Below are 18681 nucleotides of genomic sequence, written 5' to 3'. Positions count from 1 at the left end.
GTCTAATTTACGGGCTTACCTGACATGATCTTTGTTCCCCCAGTAACTCCAGCTATTGCTGAGCCTCTGCCAGGTTGGGTGGACAATATGAACGGGCCTACGGGAGTCCTGATTGGCGCCGGCAAAGGGGTCATCCGATCCATGATCTGCAATGGTGAACTTAAGTCTGAAGTCATACCCGTGGACATCGCCATTAACGGTTTGATTTTAATACCTTACCACAACAGTCTTGCTGAGAAGAGGTAGGTTCTGCTATGCCATCCATATAAATATGATGTAAATCCGTCGTTGCAGAGCTCTCCAGATACCTGTCTACAATTTGACCGTGGACGATGCCAAGAAACGCACATGGAAGTGGATAATGGATGTAGGTCGCGACTTGGGAATTAAGTACCCCTTCGAAGTTGGACTCTGGTATCCCGATGGCAATATGACCTCCAGCAAACTCTATCACACCATCTGCACTGTCCTGTTTATGTGGCTGCCAGCATACTGTATCGACTTTCTACTACTAATCTTCGGACAACGTCGCTTGTATGCTGTTTATGAGAAGTTGGCAGGAGCTGAAACAATGATCGTCTTATTTCCTTTTATTTTAGCATGATTCGTGTACAAACAAAAGTCGCTGTGGGTCTGGAGGTTTTGCAGTTCTTTACAACGCGAAGCTGGGACTTCAAGTCTTCACACTTTGAGCAGATCTACAAGGAACTGGGCGCAATCGATAGAAGGATGTAAGCTTCGGCGTCATTATTGTGTATTTTAAAGTTGTATACAAAAATGTTACTTTGAAAAGATTTAAGATCAATACCAACGATGTAGACGACCATGAGTACATGAAACTCAGCATTTTGGGTGGACGTCAGTATGTGATGAAGGAACCTTTGACCTCGTTGCCTAAGTCCCGCATACAGCTAAGATTGTATGTAGTAATTGGATACTTTACTTTTTACTTAACTCTTTTGATTGCAGCATGTATGTCCTGGATCGTATTTGCAAAACCATTATAATTTTTGGTCTTCTATATTGGACTTCCCAGAAACTGGGAATAATCGATTTGGTTGCAAAAGGACTCCTGTATAGTAAATGAGCCATTGTTCTTTAAAAGCTAATTTTATTGTTTCGCACCTTCATGTTCACGTGCCTTTAAAAGGTTTTATTGTAAATCAGGTCAAATATATTCAGGTGTTTTGTATACGTTGACTTGTTTTTGCAAGTCGTGTTAACTGTTAAATAAAAAAATTTTTGTTTTTGTGTATAAAAAATCTTTATAGTTTTAAATAGATAGGGGCTAGCACTAAGAGGAATTACATAATTAAAATGAAAAGAAAATCGAACCAAAATACAAACCAACATATGATTTTTAGAACTTTAAAATTTCTGAAAATTGGATCCAAAATTAGAAACCAACGTTTTAACTCCGTTAAAAAAAAATAAAACATGATGATTCATAAACATTAATTTCAGAAAGATACTGTGCTTTATAAACGCTTTATTCAAGTTAACTTGTTTTTGCAAAATCAGAAGGGAGTGTTGCTCTTGAAATATAACATAATCGAGTTCATCAAGATCATAATAGAAAAAATCAATTTTATAAACGATCCAGAGGATGAAAGCAAAATTTCATTATTTTACTTAAGCATTATGGTTGAAATTTGAAGTCAGTAATTAAATTTAGAGAAAAGCTAGGGTGTGAAGCAGCGACGCCCCCAACCAGAGTGTATAAGTATCTTGTTTATGTTCTTTATAGGCGAATTAATTAACGGATCCACTAGTACCAGGTATGCAACGTTATCCTGTTAAATTTAAAGAGTTATCAATTAAAGTCCGATTCTAATGTAGTTGTGTATATCAGCATACCTTGATAGCTTCGATTTTAGCGAGAAGTCTACGGTAGCGAATCAGACGGAAAAAGTAGGCACTGACACTCGATGACCATGTCGAACCCTTCCAGGGAACTATATAGGCTAGGCGCCCGTGCAAACATAGCGGCGGCAGCACAGCGAACTCCTTCTTCAAAAACTTAACATCTCCGTAGGACACACACATTATGTCCCCGGTGTCTAGGAGTTCCACATCTATGGTCTTCATTATGTTAGTTGGTTGGTGTCGCACCACTTTGGCTCTTTCCCACACACCCGAATTGCATGATCGCACCACGCACAAGTGATTCAAGGCAATTAAACTCCCGGGAATAGTGAACGTTTTCATGTCTTGATTTTCGTAAAACGTTCTACAGAAAAAAAAGGATAAAAATATAAGTAACAAATTGTATATAAAAAATATATTAAATATATGTTGGTTTGCAGTTGAAACCAAGATTATTAAAATAGTTTAATAAACATTAGGCTTACTGCATGTTACAGGACAAGACCCAATAGTCATGAATCTTTTCGTCATATATCCAGATTTTAAAGTTGTGTGGACTGCACACCTTCACCAACTGCATTTCAAAGCGCTCCTTTACGTTGAGCGTAGCCTTAATATCGCGAGCCGGCAATTGGAACTCCAAGCGAACAGAGTCCTCAGGATATATACATTCGTCGTCCTGACCGAAAAAGAAATATCTTTAGTAAATATGTAGGCCATAATTTTCAAGTTAACAGTACCACATGGCTAGCAGGGCTGGCATTTTCACGACTCCCATCAAGCGCTACTGACTCATTTACATTTACAATTGACGATGGTTTTTCCTTTTTAAGGCTTATCCATTCCTTATCTTCGGATTCATTCGTTCCGATTTTGGGCTCATCTGGGTAACTAATGGGATAAGAATCCTGTGGCTTTTGCAATTTCGGTTTGACTTGCGAAAAGTTCTGTCGAGAAGAATAGGCTTACTGAAAGTGGTACATCTGGTCAAATATCAATATACGTACAGAAGAAACTATTTCGTCTTCCTGAAAAAAATCAAAATCAAGTGCCTGTGGCTCATTATTTTCCACAGGCGATGCGGTTTCTTTCCCAGAATTTATCCATCCCGTATCATCTGACACACATTCCACAGATGATTCGTTTTTTTTCTCAGAGCTTTTCAATTCCTCATCATCGAATACAATTTTTCGGATTTCTTGCTCATCGAGGTAATAAGAAGGATTAGTATTCTCCGGGTTTTGTGGCTTTTGTGGATAATTCTGTCGAATACGTATAATGAATATTTTCAGGCTTGCTTAATAATATCATATTTACACAACAAACTGTTTTGTCTTCCTCAGAAAAATCTAAAATTTCAACTGCACACTTAAATGCCTGTGCTTCGTTATATTCCACATGCGTTGAGTTTACTTTCTCGGAGCTTTTCCGTTCCTCATCGTCCGACAGAATATTTTTGGTTTCTTGCTCATCCTTTGGTCTGGATCGTGAATAGTTCTGCGGGAATGAGAAATTAATATAAAAAGGGTAAAGTTTAGTGTATACTATCATACTTACGGCACAAGCTGACTCCTCTTTTTCAAAAAAATCTTCATTTACAACGGCTTGTGACAGGGCCCGACAATAATCGTTTTCTCCACCACCCCCTAGGTCAGAACTATTCTCAACTAAAGCGATTTCCAAAGATGCCACCATTTCCTTGGCGGCTATTTTTGGTTGTTGAGACGAATTGTCCTGTTGACTCGCATAAGAACAATTACATAATCTATTTTTCGGAGAACGGCACCGGTTGCAATTTCCCTGCTTACTCGTATAGGAACAATAGCTTGGTCTGATCTGCGGAAAACTGCAGTGGTTAGATCTTTGGTTAAGTTGTGGGTAGTTATGTGGGTTAATCTGGATTGGTGTTGTAAAACACTGCTCCTGAAAGTTGTAATGAAAACCCCGGTGCTGGTAGTTATAATAGTTAACCGGCTGCTGGTAGAAATTATATGGCCGACTTTGTGGGAAAATCTTGTAGAAGACCTGCATGTCATAGTTGCAGGCGCTCATATTGGGATATTGATAAAAGTTGCGACGGACAACGGCCCTATTATGCTGCCAGTTATAATTGTTTGGGTACCACATATCCAAATTCTAACGCCCATAAAAATTTCGTTGAAATAATATTTTTTTCTGGTCGCTGATCACCGCCACATCAAGCCTTGAGTCCTTGGCTTGGGAACTGAAAATCAAAATAATTTAAGAACGCACAATTAGTTTAAGCAGTTTTCTGTAGGCCCACTGAGAAAGTGTCCTAATTGGAAAGCAGGAAAATTTCCAAGTCGTCAAGTTCTTGGAACGGCAAGGCAAGACTTTTTCAAGTGCTCTTATATAGTTATTACCAACGACATAACCAACGAGTATCACTTATTTTGAATAGATTAGCTCAGATCGGGTTGATTATTCATTTTAAATGTATTTTATTACACAATCTTCCTAGGGTTGATCAGCAACAAGCGCCAGGCTTTAAAATATATGTATCTATGCTAACTGTAAAATAGGGTGGTCAGGTTTTGATAAAATGTATATTCTTGCCTTTCGCAAGTCCGTTAGACTTAAAACTAATTTAATGTGCCCCTGCTGTCGCAGCTTATAAACAAATATAATCAGTCCAAATCTGTTTTGTTTTACCTGACTTGAATTCCGCGTGCTTCCTACAAGACCTGTGAATGTGGACAGTGATATTTATGTTAGCAAATATAATTTTATTTAAATTGGATGGACTCAATACTAGAGATGGCACGCTTATGGTCAGTTAGCTGAGACTTGCTCCCGACTCGGCAAACATCGATAGCTCCTCCCAAACATCGATAAGACCGATATTTTGATGGCATCGATGACATCGTTGTTACTATCGATGTTTCCACCTCTAACCCGTGCATAAAAGCAATTTTAGGCGTTTTAAAATTCGAGAGTAGCTAAATTCGGGGTCACAATGCGCCCAGTTCGCCTCTAAGTGGCTTTCGCAAGCGTCATCGTAGGTGAACAGGTGCGAGGTAGCGCGGAATTCCGCCCAAGTGCTAATCAGGAACCCAATATCAGGCACATCCGCCCAGCCAGTGGGGAGAAAAATCGATTTTGTGATAACAGGCTTACGCGTTTTCGCACTGCTAGTCGGAGTCCAGTGGTGGTTTCCAGTCCCAATCCCGCGCCATGAACGTGGACTTTGCGAAGGTGTGCAGCAAGCACATAGGCGTCTACGAGGCCTACTACAAACAGGTAAGCGGTGCGCCACGCCTCCTGGCCGAGAGTATCCACCTACAAACGCCAGTCCACAGCCCATAACTCATACCCACCCCCTATTGATTTTTGCAGATTGACCCCAAAGCCACCGGAGCAATCGAGGCCATGACGGCGGCCAAGTTTCTCAAGAAGTCGGGCCTCAGCGACGTGGTGCTGAGCAGGATCTGGGATCTGTCCGACCCCAACGGCAAGGGCTTCCTGGACAAGCCTGGATTCTTCGTGGCCCTGAAGCTGGTATCGCTGTCGCAGGCGGGCCAGGTGGCCAATATGAACAACATCTATCTGGACACTGCCAATCCGCCGAAGGTGGTGAGTAACGAATAAAATAAGCTTGGTTGCATATCTATGAGTATATCATATATATCATGCTAATACTAAGCAAGGCCAATCAAAAATTTGTTCAAACTAGCTCTTATTGTAATATTTCTTATATAATTATGGAACTAGCGTTTTTCTCAAACACCGCAAAAAATAGCAGTAGTTTGTTATTCCAAGTTGAATTACTTGACCATAGCTTTTAGAGTTAGTGGTGAGTTCTGTTTTGTATGTATATATTTGGTTCCCGCCTTGCAATTACCCTTTTGATTATGTCCCTTGTTCTGGCCACTATTATTCTTGAATTACATTGAGGGCTTTGTAATTTAAGAATCATTTTTCTTTCGTCAATGCAAAACGTTTTTTTCTCTACAGCAAAAAGTGCATATATTAACTGAAAAACGTTTGAGCTTCATAAACAAAGCGAACTTTATTTGGCCAATAAATTACGATGCTCTTAGCTAAGCGCAAGCTTGTGAGTTCTTAACTTTGCAGGGGCTTCAGTTAGATGGCTAGGTTTATTATTTGCTGCTATACGTAGATTTATGCAAAAATTGTTGGTAAAACGAGTTTTTAAAATTAATAATACCAATTTGACAGGGTGAAATACCAAAAACTATGCCAGCACGCATCCAGACGGTGCCCGTGTCCAGCGGCGGAGTGGCCAACGGGGACTGGTCCATCGGTGTGATCGACCGGCTCAAGTACGAGCAGCTCTTCGAGTCGCTGGGTCCCTACAATGGCATGCTGCCGGGCAACAAGGTCAAGGGCGTGCTGATGGACTCCAAGCTGCCCATGGGCATTCTGGGCACAATCTGGGATTTGGCCGACCAAGACAAGGACGGCAATCTGGACAAGCACGAGTTTGTGGTGGCAATGCACCTGGTCTACCAGACGCTGCAGAAGCGCACTATTCCCAGTGTGCTGCCGCCCGAACTTCGGAAGCCCGGAGGTGCAGGTCCGCCACCCAAACCCGCCATGCCCCCACCACCGGCTGCTGCCATGCCGCGTGCTCCCAGTGGCGAGGGATTCGGAGATGGCGGCTTCGTGGCCAACTTCCCCAAGGACATCGCCCCCCCGGCGGCCATTCCGCCATTGCCGGTGGCTGTGCCGCCCATGACGCGCATTCCGCCGGTGGGCGCTGTTAGTTCCCAGCCGCTGATCCAGACGGATCCGCTGATACCCATCGGGGCTCCACCCTCGGTTACGGCAAACGCCGACTGGGTGGTCACCCCGGCGGAGCTAAAGCGCTTTGAGGACATCTTCCGGCAGTCGGATCTGGACAAGGATGGCCTAGTCTCCGGCCTCGAGGTGAAAGACATCTTCATCAAGTCGGGTATACCGCAGCGCAGTCTGGCGGACATCTGGTAAATATATCTTTCGAGATTAGGGTATCCCTTTTAACCCGTCGTACCGTTTCAGGGCGCTCTGTGACACCAATCAATCCGGCAAGCTAACTGTGGAGCAGTTCGCCTTGGCCATGTGGTTCGTGGAGCGGAAGCAGCGCGGCGTGGATCCGCCGCATGTGCTCAACGCCAACATGGTGCCGCCTTCGATGCGGGCCACAGTGTCTGGAGTGGATATGCAGTCGCAGGAGGTGAAGCCAACTTACTCGAACCCGGAGCTGGAGATGATTTCGAAGGAGATCGAGGAGTTGGCCCGCGAGCGGCGAGTCCTGGAGACGGAGATTGCCCAGAAGGAGGCGGATGTGCGAATCAAGAACGGCGAAGTGCGCAGTCTGCAGGTGAGTTTAGTGAAATATTTATGTTCTTCACTTATAAGTGAAATCTCCCTGTACAGAGCGAATTGGACACTCTTACCGCCACGCTGAAGCAGCTGGAGAACCAGCGAGGAGAGGCCCAGAAACGACTGGACGACCTACAGGCTCAAGTAGTTATTTGCATGATTATGCGGGTGCTTTCGGGTGTTCCTGCGCCACTGCTTGCCTTTTGCTTGCTATTAGGCTTTCTTTTTATTTTAAACTTAAATTCCAACTTTGGTTTCCTTTCTTTATCATGTTCCCTCCGACACTCTGTTAACAATTGGCTAAACCCATACTAAACTGGTGAATGCACTTAAATTTACAATTACGATCACTTAAGGTTACCCACAATACGGCCGTGCTGGCCAACGTAAGTCTTGACATATCGCGCACCAACGATCAGGTTTGTTTTAGTTCCTCATGATTTCTGTATATATATTTGCTTTGTATTCCGTACATTCGTTCATGTGATTTATGTTTTGGCCTATGTGTTGTGCAAAGTCCTTGGTTTAAATGACCCTTTATTAAACTCGAAATCCGCTTGCTTGCAGGTGACCAAGATTCGCGACCAGTGCCACATGCAGGAGGAGACCATTAACGAGCAGGAGGGCGAGCTAAACGCCAAGCGCTCTGAGCTGCAGAAGCTCAAGGACGAGGAGACGTCGCTGCAGAAGGAGTACGACGACAACAACCGCGAGCTCTCGAAGTTGACCAACCACCTGCAAGTCACACAACTGCAGATCAGCTCGGTAAGTTTAGCTAGACCATATCTCATAACAACGAATAACGAATCAATCCGTTTCGAAGGTTCGCTCGATGGTCACCCAGCTGTTAGAGACGCAGCGCCAGATGACTGATGCCCTGCTCATCTGTCGAGCGGCCATGGAGAGCCAGAACGCCGAGCTCGTCTCCGAGTACCAGCTGAAGATCGAGCCGGACTTTGACGAGGCGCGCCAGACGCTGACCAAAGAGGTGCACATGCCCAAGGACGATCCCTTCGAGGAGAACAACAGTGGCGCCGCCAATCAGGCCACCAATGGTTTTGGCACCGACCCCTTCTCCGGCCAGCCGGCCAGCAAGCCCGCGATTTCCACCGGCTTCGATGACAGCTTTAACATGAGCTCGGGCTTCGACAGTGGCTTCGATGCCTTTGGTCAGAGCGGAGCGGGCTCAGCATTTGGTCAAACGACCCAGCGCGATCCCTTCGGTTCGGACGTCTTTGCGGCCAACAAGAACGACGCCATTACTCCAGAGGTGAGATTGGGAAGTAGTCAATCGAATTCTAAACTTACTCATTGGTGCATATTAACATAACAGCCGGGAAAAGACGACTTTGGCAGTGATCCGTTTGCCGCTCTGCATGCTCCAACTGGCCAGGGTCAGGTGCTCAGCCCCAACATGCAGAAGTCAGGTCCGCCGCCCAGACCGGAGTCCCCTAGTCCAGCATTGCCGCCAAAGAAGTCCAAGGTGCCGCCCCCGCGACCAGCGCCCCCACGGGCAGCCCAGGTAAGCCGACTTGGAGGTTGTCTTCCATAGAAGGGTCCTAATTGAATATCTTTGACAGCCTACGAGTGGATTTGGAGGCGGCGGCGGAGGAGGTTTCGCCGACTTCGACGACTTTGACAATAAGGTTGGTACTCCACAGTTCAGTGTCCGCTGGGATCGGTGGTAATGCATGCGTCCCGCACCCGCACCCTTCCAGTATGTTGTAATAGCTCTAATCCTTGGTTGTTTCGTTTCCTAACATTTCCTAAGTTCTGTAGAAATAAACCACTTTTATGCAACGTTTTTAAAAAGTAGAATTGATTACTTATGATTTTTGATTTGTAGCTGTTTTGGTTTGCCATTAGTAGTAGTTACAAAACACTGCCGGATAAATCCCTCACCACCAGATCACCAATTTCACCGCCCAATGTCACACATACCGTAGCTTTTGCCTTGGTGTTGCCCGTACTAAAACTAACCGTTTGGTCTCTCATCTCTGCAATTCTCTATTTTCAGTGAACATCTTAAGATAACCCATTCTATATACGATATATACCAGTACTAACACACATACTCTGTTAATGAATGGCCTCCTCTAGCAGCATAACGAAACAAATCAATTTGAGCGTACAAAGCTATTTGCAGCCGCATATTAACGTTAACGTACATATATCAGTCACGGTGCATGGTATAATATCTAGAGGACGCAGCATTATCGTTCATGCCTAATTAGCTAAATGTACTAAATCAATTCAATCGAAACTCAACCACAACTCAAACCAATTTCAAGCGTTATGTATCGTCGTGTTATAAATGTAGTCACAAAACCAAAAGCAAAAAAAAACAGCAGACGGATGGAAGCCCTAATCGTTCGATTCCCAATGTTGTGCAGCAATGTATTAGCTTACAATTATTACTATTATGGGTTCCATTCCTCTTTAAATCGTTTGGAGGACAGTGTATAGTCCCGGTTATTTCTTTTTGTGGGGAGAGAACTCTAAAAGGAATTTAATGCAAGTTGTTTGTTGTTTCTGCATATGCGAATACTAAAGTTTAAAGCAATTATACAGCCATACTCTATATTAAAGCATTTTTACACACGAGCCTCACAAGCATTCAGATATTCAGATATTGGTGTAACTGCCGCGAAAGTTCGAATTTTGCGGGGCAAGCGAGGGCAATCGGAGGCCGGAATCGGAGTGCCCACTACTATTTACCGAAAATTCATTTCCAGTCAGCTTATAGAGCCGTTTAGTGTTCCCCAGTGTAGCCAGCAGTTCGCGCTTGAGAGGGGAGCTGGTCCCCACTCAACTATATCAAAGTACATATATATATATTTGTCAGATCTTGATTATTATAGCCACACATGTACGAACACCCACACCGAAACTAACAAGCTTCCGTGCATTGATTTACCGAGAATGCATATTCCGTGCATAAATACATAATTATAGAGAGAACTTTTAGAGAAACCCCAGCCTAACCGATACAAAAATGTAACAGACACAACGTTTTGCATTATTAATAAAAAGATATCTATGTTCGACATCATTCAACGTACGTCCGTCGAAGTTTTTTTGGAGGAAGGAGCCCCAAATCCTTCTCACTTCTCTGTGTTCTGGTCATGATCCTAGACAAACTACAACATCCTACGTGGCTGCTTGAACGCTTTCGTTGACCTTGTTTGATTTCAGTTCCCCCTTGGTTGTGTTATCTTTTTGATTCCGCTTAATTTGGTTTAATTTTAATTTAATTTTGTTTCATTTCACTTCTATTCCCCCACGATACCACACGACATGACGCACCCACACAACACAGCTCCACAACATTCCAAGCACGCCCACGCCCACGGCCACGCCTCTTTCCCTGCCCCCACTCCCGCTTCCGCCCCCTATTCCGGCTTTGATCTCTAGCGGATCGTCGTTGCTGGACAGCTTTTCGCTGTTTGACGATCCCGGCCAGATCCGCAGCCAGGCGGCCAGCACGCCCAATCCCACACCCACCACCACCTTACATCCCCTGCTCTCGACACCGGTATCCACACCAGCAGCCCCATCCCCGGTATTAGCATCTGTATCAGCATCACCAGCGGGATTGGTAGCGGGAGCGGGAGCGGGAGGAGTTCCCCTTAGTAGCAACATCACCATCACCACCGCCCCCAGCCCAAATAACCAGCATTTGTCGCGTTCCAATACACCGCTGCAGAATCCAAGCACGCCGGCATCGGGATTGGGAGCCAGTGTGTTTGATGCCTTTGGAGCAGCGATTGTCAGCCAGAAGTCTCCGACTTCTGGCCTCATCATTGGACCCACCGATTTCAAGGACGATCCCTTCAAGGACTACCGCTACGAGGATCCCTTCAGCATCAAGGATCCCTTCGCAGACGATGAGGAGGAGCTGAAACCCAAAGGAACTGATGAGAAGAAGAAAAATAACTTTGCCGAGGACTTCAGTTCGGAGGGTAGGTCACTTATATATATAACCTAGTAAATCATCTCTAACTCTATCCCTAATCCCTTAGACGAGATGGGAGCAGCCGCCAAAAATCTGAGCAACATGTTAAACAACAATAATGGCAAGCCCAAGGCGGCCACGCCCCTCAACCACGATCTGCTCCAGCAGTTCGACGCCTTCAACCTGAACTCGAGTCCGGCTCCATCGTACCACTCGACCACCTCGCATCACTCCAGCTCCACGCCGAATCCCCAGAAGTCCCAGACGGCGCTGAACGCATTCGCTGATTTCGATGACTTCCCTGCCACCCTGGCCACCACTGCAGGATCGGGGTCTGGACCTGGCTCCGGAACGACGATCGCGGCCACAACCACTAGTAATACAAAACTCAATGATTCCTTCTTTGATGCATTTAACGACAACTTCGGTGTGGGCCAAAACTCATCGGTGACCACTGGCTTGACCAGCAAGCCCAATGAACAAAAGGCCACTGCCAAGGCCTTCGACGCCTTTAACGACAACTTCGAGGACCAGTTCAAGATGGGCCTCAACTTTGCCCAGTTCGAGGCACACAACTTCTCCAGCGACTTTGGAAGGACTTCCTTTGAGGCCACGGGCAAGGAGAAGCTGAATGGGCAGGTCAAGGCCAAGATGGATCCCGGTAAGAAGCCGCCGACCAAGGACAAGTTCGCGGCGGACTACTCAAAGCCGGAGAGCTTCGACGCAGATCTGGAGGAGGCCCTCAAGCGCAGCGTGCTGGACAACTAGATAAGAGGATAGTGCAAGCAGATACAGTTGAATATGATTGAGTTCCACGCGAAATCTCCAATGACACATGCAATGTTCTCTCTATTCGTTGCACTCGATCTGATCTTTAGTGTTAATGCTTCGTTCCCGTTTCGATCACGACGCCATGGATCTATGTATATCCATATTTCCCATGGTTTTTAACCCGTACTCCTCGTGCTCAAGGATCCCGGCGAATAGAGAATTCCAACGGAGCCGCAGCTGGTATTACAAGCTACATGCTATATAGAGTTACATATATAAAAATTCGCTTAATCACATACTCGTAGAGCCTAAACATATTACGATTTAACCTGTACCAAAACCTTATGAATAAACCTATGAAATAACATTGTGGAGGAGAGAGAGCTTAAGAGAGGCAGTGAGAGAGAGAACGTGATGAGAGGACTCCACTCCCAATCTCACCTACACCAAGGCAAATGGGTTCTCAGCAGAGCTAATGGCAGAGCTAGTGGAGCCTCTATATAGTTTCTCGTTCGCGATTCAGATCGCGTTTGGACTTCGGAAGAGACGTTCGTTTGCCAGCTTTATACATTCTAGTATATACATACGTTTGTGTTCATAGAAAAGTGTGAGTTGCGAGTGTATGCAAACCAATGCGCAAAATCAGCCCCCTTAAAAAAACAAACCCACACACACGCGCACAAATTGCTGCATTGGCTATTTGACTAGAAAAACAATTCGCCGGCGATTGCCTGTGCATTCGAACAGTGGGGGCGCGATCTACATGTGTGTGTGCGTGCTGCTAATTACATTTGTTTTGTAAACTTAATTCCCAGTAGCAAAAAGGGGAAGGCGGCCTAAATGGGAAGGGACAGGGTCGGCGATAGCCCCAGTAAATTTCCTTCGCTGTGTGGTTGTCGTGCTAAGTGCTCTGATAAGTCGCCAGTTACCGTGCCACAGATCCGGGGGTTATCTGATATTGCTGTGGGTGCGATACGGATTCGGTACTGGTATACTGGTATGGGTGGTGGTTATTGAGGTGGTGTGAGTGCGGTTAGCAGAGCTCTGGTATCTGATCAGATCGCTTGTTGACACACTGCCCACTGCGAGGGTTGCTCCAGGAGTCGTTAAATAGAATGTGCCGGACTACCCCCACAAGACTCCCACATCATTGATTCTCTGGGACAGTGACTGACTCACACAGTTTGCCGATAAGAACCCCACTTTTAGGCGATTATGAGTACTCGGATGGGGTGTCGGGTACATTGTTAATGTCAGCTACAAATCTGATAACTATAATTTTTGAGATGAATAAGGCTTAACCATAAAAAACTCCATTAGTTGATTCAAACCATATTTACTGTTTTGATATCTACAAAATGTTCTGTACATTTAAAAACAAGTGTGCGAAGAATAGATACCACTATAATTCTCTCTATGTATATATTAATAATTTTATAAGAACTACTGAAATCTTTCGATCCGGAATACCATATATAGACTTTAGGAATAATAAGAACTCTAAGCCTGACTCACTGTACTAATGTCGAGATATCCCCCCATCCAGTGAGTCCACCATGTCGAAGCCAGCTCTGTTTTACGCCACACTGAGCCCCCCATCCCGCGCCGTCCTCCTCACGGCCAAGGCGATCGGACTCGACCTTGAACTAAGGTAGGTTCCCATACACCACGCCACTTAACTCAATTAACAAGTGTCTCCGCCCGCCCGTACCCAGGCCAATTAACCTGCTGAAGGGTGAGCATTTGACGCCGGAATTCCTCAAGCTGAATCCCCAACACACGATCCCGACGCTGATCGATGGCGAAGCCACGATCATTGACTCACATGCCATATGCGCCTACCTGGTGGAGAAGTACGGCCAGGAGCAGCAGCAGCTGTACCCCAAAGACCTGGTGCAACGCGCCAACGTGGATGCCCGTCTCCATCTGGACTCTGGCCACCTCTTCGCCCGCCTGCGGTTCCTCTACGAGCCGATCCTGTACCATGGATCCACGGACTGCTCCATCGACAAGATCGCGTACATCCAGAAGTGCTGGGAGATCCTGGAGGGCTTCCTCAAGCAGGACGAGTACCTGTGCGGCAGCGAACTGACCATCGCAGACTTCTGCGCCGTGGCCACTGTGGCATCGGTCAACGATGCCGCTCCCATCGATGAGTTCAAGTTTCCAAAAGTGCACGGCTGGCTGAAGCGCCTGGCAGAGTTGCCCTACTACCAGGAGGTGAACGGCGATGGAGCCGATGAGCTGAAGGCCATCTTTAAGGCCAAGTTGGCGGAGAACCGCGGCAAGTAGTCGGCGGGGGCGGATCTCTCCCGTTTTTATTCTGTAACCACACACTCTATTTGCATATCCAGTTTGAATAAACGTCTATAGTTCGAAGATCTTTTATCGATCATTTATTAAGTGGACTTAACTTACATTTAGCAACAATATACTTAGGAGGTAATGGAAACGGAAATCGCCTTGGGGATCGGGACCAAAACGCTAAAAGGCAGGGCGGCCAGAAGACCTCCATTTAACGCTCGGTGAGCTATACATACACAAACGCTGGCGAAGATTATGTTTCACAACATAGGATCGTCCAGGGCGAGGTGTGTATTAAACTGGTAACTCGAACCAAATTACAAAATATATCTACAGAAAGTACAAATATATAAGCGCCTTCTAGCGGGGATCGGCCAATGCCAATCCCAATCCCGCCGGGAGTCGGGGGTCAATGAACGGCAGCGCTGCAGGCGTATAAAATATATATATGGGTAAACATACTATCACGACCCAGGCTCATGCACTCTCCCTCACACATGCATCTAACATTCACACACACTGGGCCCTATTGCATAGAGCTCATGGTCCGGAGGCTCTAGTCGCGGCGCAGCAGGAATCTTTTGATGCTCTCCGGCAGCGGCAGCTCGGTGATCGCGTCCTCTGTGAAGTTCTCCAGGATGACGTTGCGGCAGGCGCTCTGCAGGGACAAAACTGCGAGAACAAAGATTTAAATAACCTGCAGAAGGCTACCAGCAAACGATTCCACTTACTGCCCTCCAGCTGGATAATCCTGATCTGCTTGGTCGTGCCGTAGACGTCGATCACGACGAACAGGGGCGCTCTGTTAAGCGGAATGTCTCGAGAGACGGGGCCGCGGTCCACACCGTTGATGATGAAGTGCAGCTCTCCCTTGGAGGCGCTGTGCACCGTGGGCACGTAGATGATCCCGATGCGGGAGCCTCTGTCCGTGAGCAAGATGTCCGAATCGTTGCCGTTGCCCATCGCCGGGCGCAGAAGTCTCTTTGGTAACAGCCCGCGAGGAGTCCTCACGTGCGTGGCGTCGCCCAGAAGGTTTCCTGGCAAAGAATAATTGGCTACGTGGAGTAAACACTTCCATTTAGTCAGTCAGTACGTACTGTGGGGCTCGTCGTCCGTCTCCGGCTCGATGATGTCGTTGGCCTCCTGGCGCTGGTTCATCTCGAACTTGGATATCGGGTAGATCCAGCTGTTGCCCAGGTTGGCCAGGTCGGGCAGTGCGAAGTGCGGCAATCCCTCGCTGCTCGTCCGGATCACATTGGGCGCCAGTTCGGTGAGTCCCAGGCGCATGTGGCCCGACCAGCCGCGCTCTATCTTTTCGATCTCCACCAGGAAGATGTCGCCGGGGGCCAGTGGGCGCTCCGAGAAGGTCAGGGCGTCGGCAAAGCTTGCTCTCCGGTAGGCAACGGTAGCGTCGTCGCCCAGCTGAATGTTGGATCCGTGGTAGGGGTGGAAGCGACTCAACTGGCGCTTGCGACTGCTTAGGGATGTGACGCCCTCCCACAGCCCCATTGGCCGTTCCCGTTCCCGGTCACCGTGCAGATCCAGATCCAGATCCTCCTGGTCGGCGGCTTGCTCGACTGCGGCTGCAGCTGCTCGTGGATGCCCGCAGAGGGGGCGCTCCTCGGCGGCTTTCATGGGGCCGGTGGCTTGGTGTTCGGTGATCCTTGAGGGACTCTCCTGGAGTGCCCGCAGGTTGCTTATTTACCTTTTGTCTGTAATTTCCTCAATTCAATTTTGTTGTTCGGCGACTAGGGTTGGTAAACGGCAGAGCGTGCAGAAAAGCCATTCACAGCGAAGGATGCCGCTGGTCCAGTGTTGAGCAGCGTTCGTGACGTAACCCCAATCAGCTGTTCGACCAGGAGACTTTGGAAAATACGAGGTAAACTAAAATTGTATATAGTGAGTGAAAAAGCAGGAGTTACTAATCCAAAGTGTTCCAGATGCGAGTACCCAGTGCCCTGTTCGCCGCCCGTGGCCGAGCGCCGCAAAGCGAGAAGGACGTGCCCTTCCAGGAAATTCTACCGCTCCGTTTAAAGAACACCGTGAGTGGGAAGGCCGACTCAGGAAACGATGTGGCCTGCCTTCAGGAGATGGGCGTCCTTTTCGCTTGCCTGAAGGACAACGAGTTCGTGGAAAAGTACTGCCACAAAGAGATCAGCCAGTTTCAAAACTGCTACAAGTGCTACATGGACCGCAAGTTCGAGGCCAAGAAGACCGTGAATCAGGGCATTGTGCAACCCGGAAGCAACCTCAACTACAAACAGCTTAACAAGTACATGCGCCGCTACCCAAATCCCCTCTAGTTTAGAGATTGAGTCGTTTAATAATACACTATTTACAAAGTAAGCTATCTTGGTTGTTCAGTAGACCACATCGGCGTCACCAAGTCCGGCGGAGGATTGGCTGACGGGCGAGGGCTGACTGAGCACAAAGTTGGACATGGCACGCAGGAACTGCGGGTGCGGGTGCGGATGGGAGTGCTGTGGCTCGTACAGATCCGACAGGAGAGGCGGCTTCTCGCGGACGCGGTTTAGAAGATCGGACATCTGTCGGGGTTTCGATACGGCGGCCGTCGGCAGGGCCAGGTTAATGTGCAGTGGGTAGCCGCCGTGCTCCCAGGTGTCCGCCAGGATCTGGAGACTGCGATTGGCCTCCAGAACACGACCACGCTGGAAGTTGAGTCGCTCCTGCTGCAGCTCAGACCACTGCTCCTGTGGGCAATCCAAACAGGTTAACTTTTGATTCAAAAACGGCTGGGACCGAAAACTTACAAATCTGGTTCCCGAGCGACCGAAATACTTGATCTGCTCCTGGACATTAAGCACTTGCTGCATGTACCAGTCGCGCGCCTTCTCCACGCCATCCAGGCCAAACAAGAGCAGTTCCCGTTGCTCCTCCAGCTGCTTCATTCGCTTAAGCATGTTGTAATCGATCCCATTTTGAAGCGTGTGCCTTCGCGACTCCCGGCGCTTGCTGCTCGACTTCTTGGGCAAGGCGGGAAGGGCGGCCAGGCTCCAATCGGTGGCCGAGGCGGAGGTTGAGGAGGAGCCGCCATCCGCGGATCCCCGGTGCTCAAACTGCTCCCTTGTCTGCGGCGCCTTGGTCTTTCCTGCATCCGCCATTAGATTGAGCTGCCAATTTTGCAGGGCATGGCGTATGTCTACCTTTCCCAGGGCAGGCGGCGATGTGGCCACCTGACGTGGCGGCTTGGGCGGTGGAGCCGGAGAACTGTAGTCCATCTCCGGAGCCATGTTCGCCTGGGAACGAGGCCGCATCTTCACTTCTCCCAGGGCCTGCTGCTGATTTCGGAGCAGGCACAACTTTAGTCCCGCGCAGAAGCGCTCGAAGGAGAGCAGCCCACTGCTGGGAGTGACCCGACGCAGTGAGTCCAGCACCCCACGGGGCAGTCCCTTGGAGCCGTCGTCCTGCCAGCCCTTTTCGATGTCCGTGTAGCGCACGTAGCCGCTCTGCTTGTCGTCCAGAATGTCGAAGAGCTTCTTCATGGACAGCACAAACTGCTTGGGCAGAGCATCCATGTCCAGGGATTGGCACTGTGCCTGACCGGTATTGCCATTGCCATTGCCGCCTCCTCCGTCGCCAATGCTGAGGTTCAGCAGACTGATGCTGGTGTTCTGGCGGAGCATCTTCGTCTGCGGGTGGTGCAAAATGAAAAGTAGTGGGATGGCATTACGGATCGTCCCACGCTTGCTCCCAATGCATAACTGAATATTCATGGGAGCTCATTTGCATGGGTAAGTCAAAATGGAATGTGTGTAGATTTTGCACGCTTCGAATCTCGTAGAATTTAATTGAATGGTGCCAAACGAAAGACTCAGGCCATGAACCAAACTAATTTAACCCAGATTCTTAGTTTTTATATTTCAAATGGTAATGACATTTTTTAATACAACTTTTTAAAAGGAGTTTTTAGTTAAGAGTGTAACATCTTTTCGAATAAACCACTTTGCTTTGCAGTTTCCAAACCTTGTTTGTAAATCCACTTCGATTGTTTGTTTTGTTTATAAACAAAGAGTCTGCCGTCCAATTTGCTGACTTACTCAAGCTATGCGGAAACGCTGCCTCCTGAGGTCCAAGTCGAAATCAAATTGCAATCCAGTTCTTCCGTGCGGCTTCTCTGGCAGCTTTTGAGGCCGTTCGTCAAGGCTTCTGCGCAAGCTCTGCACCTATTCTGTGTATATGTAATGCAGCTTGGCTCGGTTCCCCGAACGAAGCTCCCAAACCCAACCAACTGGTTATATTGACTGCACACTAGAGGTTTTGTTTTGGGGCCTGAGTCTCAGTCTCGCACGCATGCGCAACTTGCGCGACTGGTTTCTGTGGTTTTTCTGTTTTTCGTGGATCTTTCAGAGCGGGAGAGCGCCAGGAGGCCAACCCAATTCACACAAAAACACACACACACACAGCCTAGGCCAAAAGCG

At 47.6% G+C, this 18681-nt stretch overlaps 7 protein-coding genes across 21 annotated transcripts; 4 read left to right on the top strand and 3 right to left on the bottom strand.

Annotated features, from left to right (window-relative positions):
- Positions 1-24: 24 nt before the first annotated feature.
- LOC128256950 (putative fatty acyl-CoA reductase CG5065) lies at positions 25-1049 on the top strand. The gene is made up of 5 exons (XM_052987685.1): positions 25-242; positions 295-534; positions 600-731; positions 794-919; positions 1037-1049. The coding sequence occupies exons 1-5, from the start codon at positions 25-27 to the stop codon at positions 1047-1049; spliced, it is 729 nt and encodes a 242-aa protein (XP_052843645.1).
- Positions 1050-1479: 430 nt separating this feature from the next.
- On the bottom strand, positions 1480-4657 carry LOC128256947 (uncharacterized). Of its 6 annotated transcripts, XM_052987682.1 has the most exons (9): positions 4251-4407; positions 3989-4090; positions 3424-3702; positions 3184-3363; positions 2874-3128; positions 2607-2813; positions 2352-2545; positions 1858-2230; positions 1480-1793 (listed from the first exon to the last, which is right to left on the bottom strand). In XM_052987682.1, the coding sequence occupies exons 3-9, from the start codon at positions 3559-3561 to the stop codon at positions 1683-1685; spliced, it is 1458 nt and encodes a 485-aa protein (XP_052843642.1). In that variant the 5' UTR covers positions 3562-3702; positions 3989-4090; positions 4251-4407; the 3' UTR covers positions 1480-1682. The 6 variants fall into 6 exon arrangements, with proteins under 6 accessions (XP_052843642.1, XP_052843641.1, XP_052843643.1 ...); XM_052987681.1 differs by lacking the exon at positions 4251-4407 and adding an exon at positions 4540-4657 and having other exon boundaries at positions 3424-4090; XM_052987683.1 differs by lacking the exons at positions 3989-4090; positions 4251-4407 and adding an exon at positions 4540-4640.
- Positions 4658-4759: 102 nt separating this feature from the next.
- Positions 4760-12306, top strand: LOC128256989 (epidermal growth factor receptor substrate 15-like 1). 6 transcript variants are annotated; one of them, XR_008267828.1, is made up of 12 exons: positions 4760-5127; positions 5224-5460; positions 6067-6833; positions 6889-7210; positions 7267-7356; positions 7569-7631; positions 7780-7977; positions 8036-8482; positions 8546-8734; positions 8793-8858; positions 9230-9969; positions 10005-10520. XR_008267828.1 is itself a non-coding variant. In XM_052987763.1 (12 exons), the coding sequence occupies exons 1-12, from the start codon at positions 5062-5064 to the stop codon at positions 11933-11935; spliced, it is 3402 nt and encodes a 1133-aa protein (XP_052843723.1). In that variant the 5' UTR covers positions 4760-5061; the 3' UTR covers positions 11936-12306. The 6 variants fall into 6 exon arrangements, 5 of the variants coding, with proteins under 5 accessions (XP_052843723.1, XP_052843720.1, XP_052843724.1 ...); XM_052987763.1 differs by lacking the exons at positions 9230-9969; positions 10005-10520 and adding exons at positions 10919-11174; positions 11235-12306; XM_052987760.1 differs by lacking the exons at positions 9230-9969; positions 10005-10520 and adding exons at positions 10532-11174; positions 11235-12306.
- A 106-nt stretch (positions 12307-12412) lies between these two features.
- LOC128256992 (glutathione S-transferase 1) lies at positions 12413-14317 on the top strand. Of its 2 annotated transcripts, none has more exons than XM_052987772.1 (3): positions 12413-12545; positions 13485-13589; positions 13654-14317. In XM_052987772.1, exons 2-3 carry the CDS (start codon positions 13495-13497, stop codon positions 14228-14230), a joined length of 672 nt encoding a protein of 223 aa, XP_052843732.1. In that variant the 5' UTR covers positions 12413-12545; positions 13485-13494; the 3' UTR covers positions 14231-14317. The 2 variants fall into 2 exon arrangements, with proteins under 2 accessions (XP_052843732.1, XP_052843730.1); XM_052987770.1 differs by lacking the exon at positions 12413-12545 and adding an exon at positions 12577-12709.
- Positions 14307-15911, bottom strand: LOC128256991 (neuralized-like protein 2). The gene is made up of 3 exons (XM_052987769.1): positions 15340-15911; positions 14974-15279; positions 14307-14914 (listed from the first exon to the last, which is right to left on the bottom strand). The coding sequence occupies exons 1-3, from the start codon at positions 15875-15877 to the stop codon at positions 14799-14801; spliced, it is 960 nt and encodes a 319-aa protein (XP_052843729.1). The 5' UTR covers positions 15878-15911; the 3' UTR covers positions 14307-14798.
- Positions 15912-15992: 81 nt separating this feature from the next.
- LOC128256993 (uncharacterized) lies at positions 15993-16588 on the top strand. Of its 2 annotated transcripts, none has more exons than XM_052987773.1 (2): positions 15993-16121; positions 16183-16588. In XM_052987773.1, the coding sequence occupies exon 2, from the start codon at positions 16183-16185 to the stop codon at positions 16543-16545; it is 363 nt and encodes a 120-aa protein (XP_052843733.1). In that variant the 5' UTR covers positions 15993-16121; the 3' UTR covers positions 16546-16588. The 2 variants fall into 2 exon arrangements, with proteins under 2 accessions (XP_052843733.1, XP_052843734.1); XM_052987774.1 differs by having other exon boundaries at positions 16041-16121; positions 16175-16588.
- On the bottom strand, positions 16516-18520 carry LOC128256990 (suppressor APC domain-containing protein 2). 3 transcript variants are annotated; one of them, XM_052987768.1, is made up of 3 exons: positions 18227-18520; positions 17014-17892; positions 16516-16953 (listed from the first exon to the last, which is right to left on the bottom strand). In XM_052987768.1, the coding sequence occupies exons 2-3, from the start codon at positions 17884-17886 to the stop codon at positions 16603-16605; spliced, it is 1224 nt and encodes a 407-aa protein (XP_052843728.1). In that variant the 5' UTR covers positions 17887-17892; positions 18227-18520; the 3' UTR covers positions 16516-16602. The 3 variants fall into 3 exon arrangements, with proteins under 3 accessions (XP_052843728.1, XP_052843727.1, XP_052843726.1); XM_052987767.1 differs by having other exon boundaries at positions 18301-18519; XM_052987766.1 differs by lacking the exon at positions 18227-18520 and having other exon boundaries at positions 17014-18219.
- Positions 18521-18681: the final 161 nt, after the last annotated feature.

This window comes from Drosophila gunungcola, assembly GCF_025200985.1.
Source record: "Drosophila gunungcola strain Sukarami chromosome 2R unlocalized genomic scaffold, Dgunungcola_SK_2 000079F, whole genome shotgun sequence".
Classification (NCBI taxonomy): domain Eukaryota; kingdom Metazoa; phylum Arthropoda; class Insecta; order Diptera; family Drosophilidae; genus Drosophila; species Drosophila gunungcola.
The sequence above is the reverse complement of the archived record's forward strand: the minus strand, read 5'-3'. Positions and strand labels throughout refer to the sequence as shown.

Bases quoted from the DNA above. Each gene is read 5' to 3' on its own strand.
- LOC128256990 (XM_052987766.1), bottom strand. From the start codon at position 17,976: ATGAATATTCAGTTATGCATTGGGAGCAAGCGTGGGACGATCCGTAAT. The intron at 16,954-17,013 runs GTAAGTTTTCGG...GATTGCCCACAG, and splicing joins GTCGCTCGGGAACCAGATTT to GAGCAGTGGTCTGAGCTGCA.
- LOC128256989 (XM_052987760.1), top strand. From the start codon at position 5,062: ATGAACGTGGACTTTGCGAAGGTGTGCAGCAAGCACATAGGCGTCTAC. The intron at 7,211-7,266 runs GTGAGTTTAGTG...CTCCCTGTACAG, and splicing joins GCGAAGTGCGCAGTCTGCAG to AGCGAATTGGACACTCTTAC. The intron at 8,735-8,792 runs GTAAGCCGACTT...TATCTTTGACAG, and splicing joins CGCCCCCACGGGCAGCCCAG to CCTACGAGTGGATTTGGAGG.
- LOC128256993 (XM_052987773.1), top strand. From the start codon at position 16,183: ATGCGAGTACCCAGTGCCCTGTTCGCCGCCCGTGGCCGAGCGCCGCAA.
- LOC128256992 (XM_052987770.1), top strand. The intron at 13,590-13,653 runs GTAGGTTCCCAT...GCCCGTACCCAG, and splicing joins GGACTCGACCTTGAACTAAG to GCCAATTAACCTGCTGAAGG.
- LOC128256991 (XM_052987769.1), bottom strand. From the start codon at position 15,877: ATGAAAGCCGCCGAGGAGCGCCCCCTCTGCGGGCATCCACGAGCAGCT. The intron at 15,280-15,339 runs GTACGTACTGAC...ATTCTTTGCCAG, and splicing joins GACGGACGACGAGCCCCACA to GAAACCTTCTGGGCGACGCC. The intron at 14,915-14,973 runs GTAAGTGGAATC...TTGTTCTCGCAG, and splicing joins GATTATCCAGCTGGAGGGCA to TTTTGTCCCTGCAGAGCGCC.
- LOC128256947 (XM_052987681.1), bottom strand. From the start codon at position 3,993: ATGTGGTACCCAAACAATTATAACTGGCAGCATAATAGGGCCGTTGTC. The intron at 3,129-3,183 runs GTAAATATGATA...CGTATTCGACAG, and splicing joins AAGACAAAACAGTTTGTTGT to AATTATCCACAAAAGCCACA. The intron at 2,814-2,873 runs GTACGTATATTG...TCTTCTCGACAG, and splicing joins AAGACGAAATAGTTTCTTCT to AACTTTTCGCAAGTCAAACC.
- LOC128256950 (XM_052987685.1), top strand. From the start codon at position 25: ATGATCTTTGTTCCCCCAGTAACTCCAGCTATTGCTGAGCCTCTGCCA. The intron at 243-294 runs GTAGGTTCTGCT...CCGTCGTTGCAG, and splicing joins AACAGTCTTGCTGAGAAGAG to AGCTCTCCAGATACCTGTCT. The intron at 732-793 runs GTAAGCTTCGGC...TACTTTGAAAAG, and splicing joins GGCGCAATCGATAGAAGGAT to ATTTAAGATCAATACCAACG.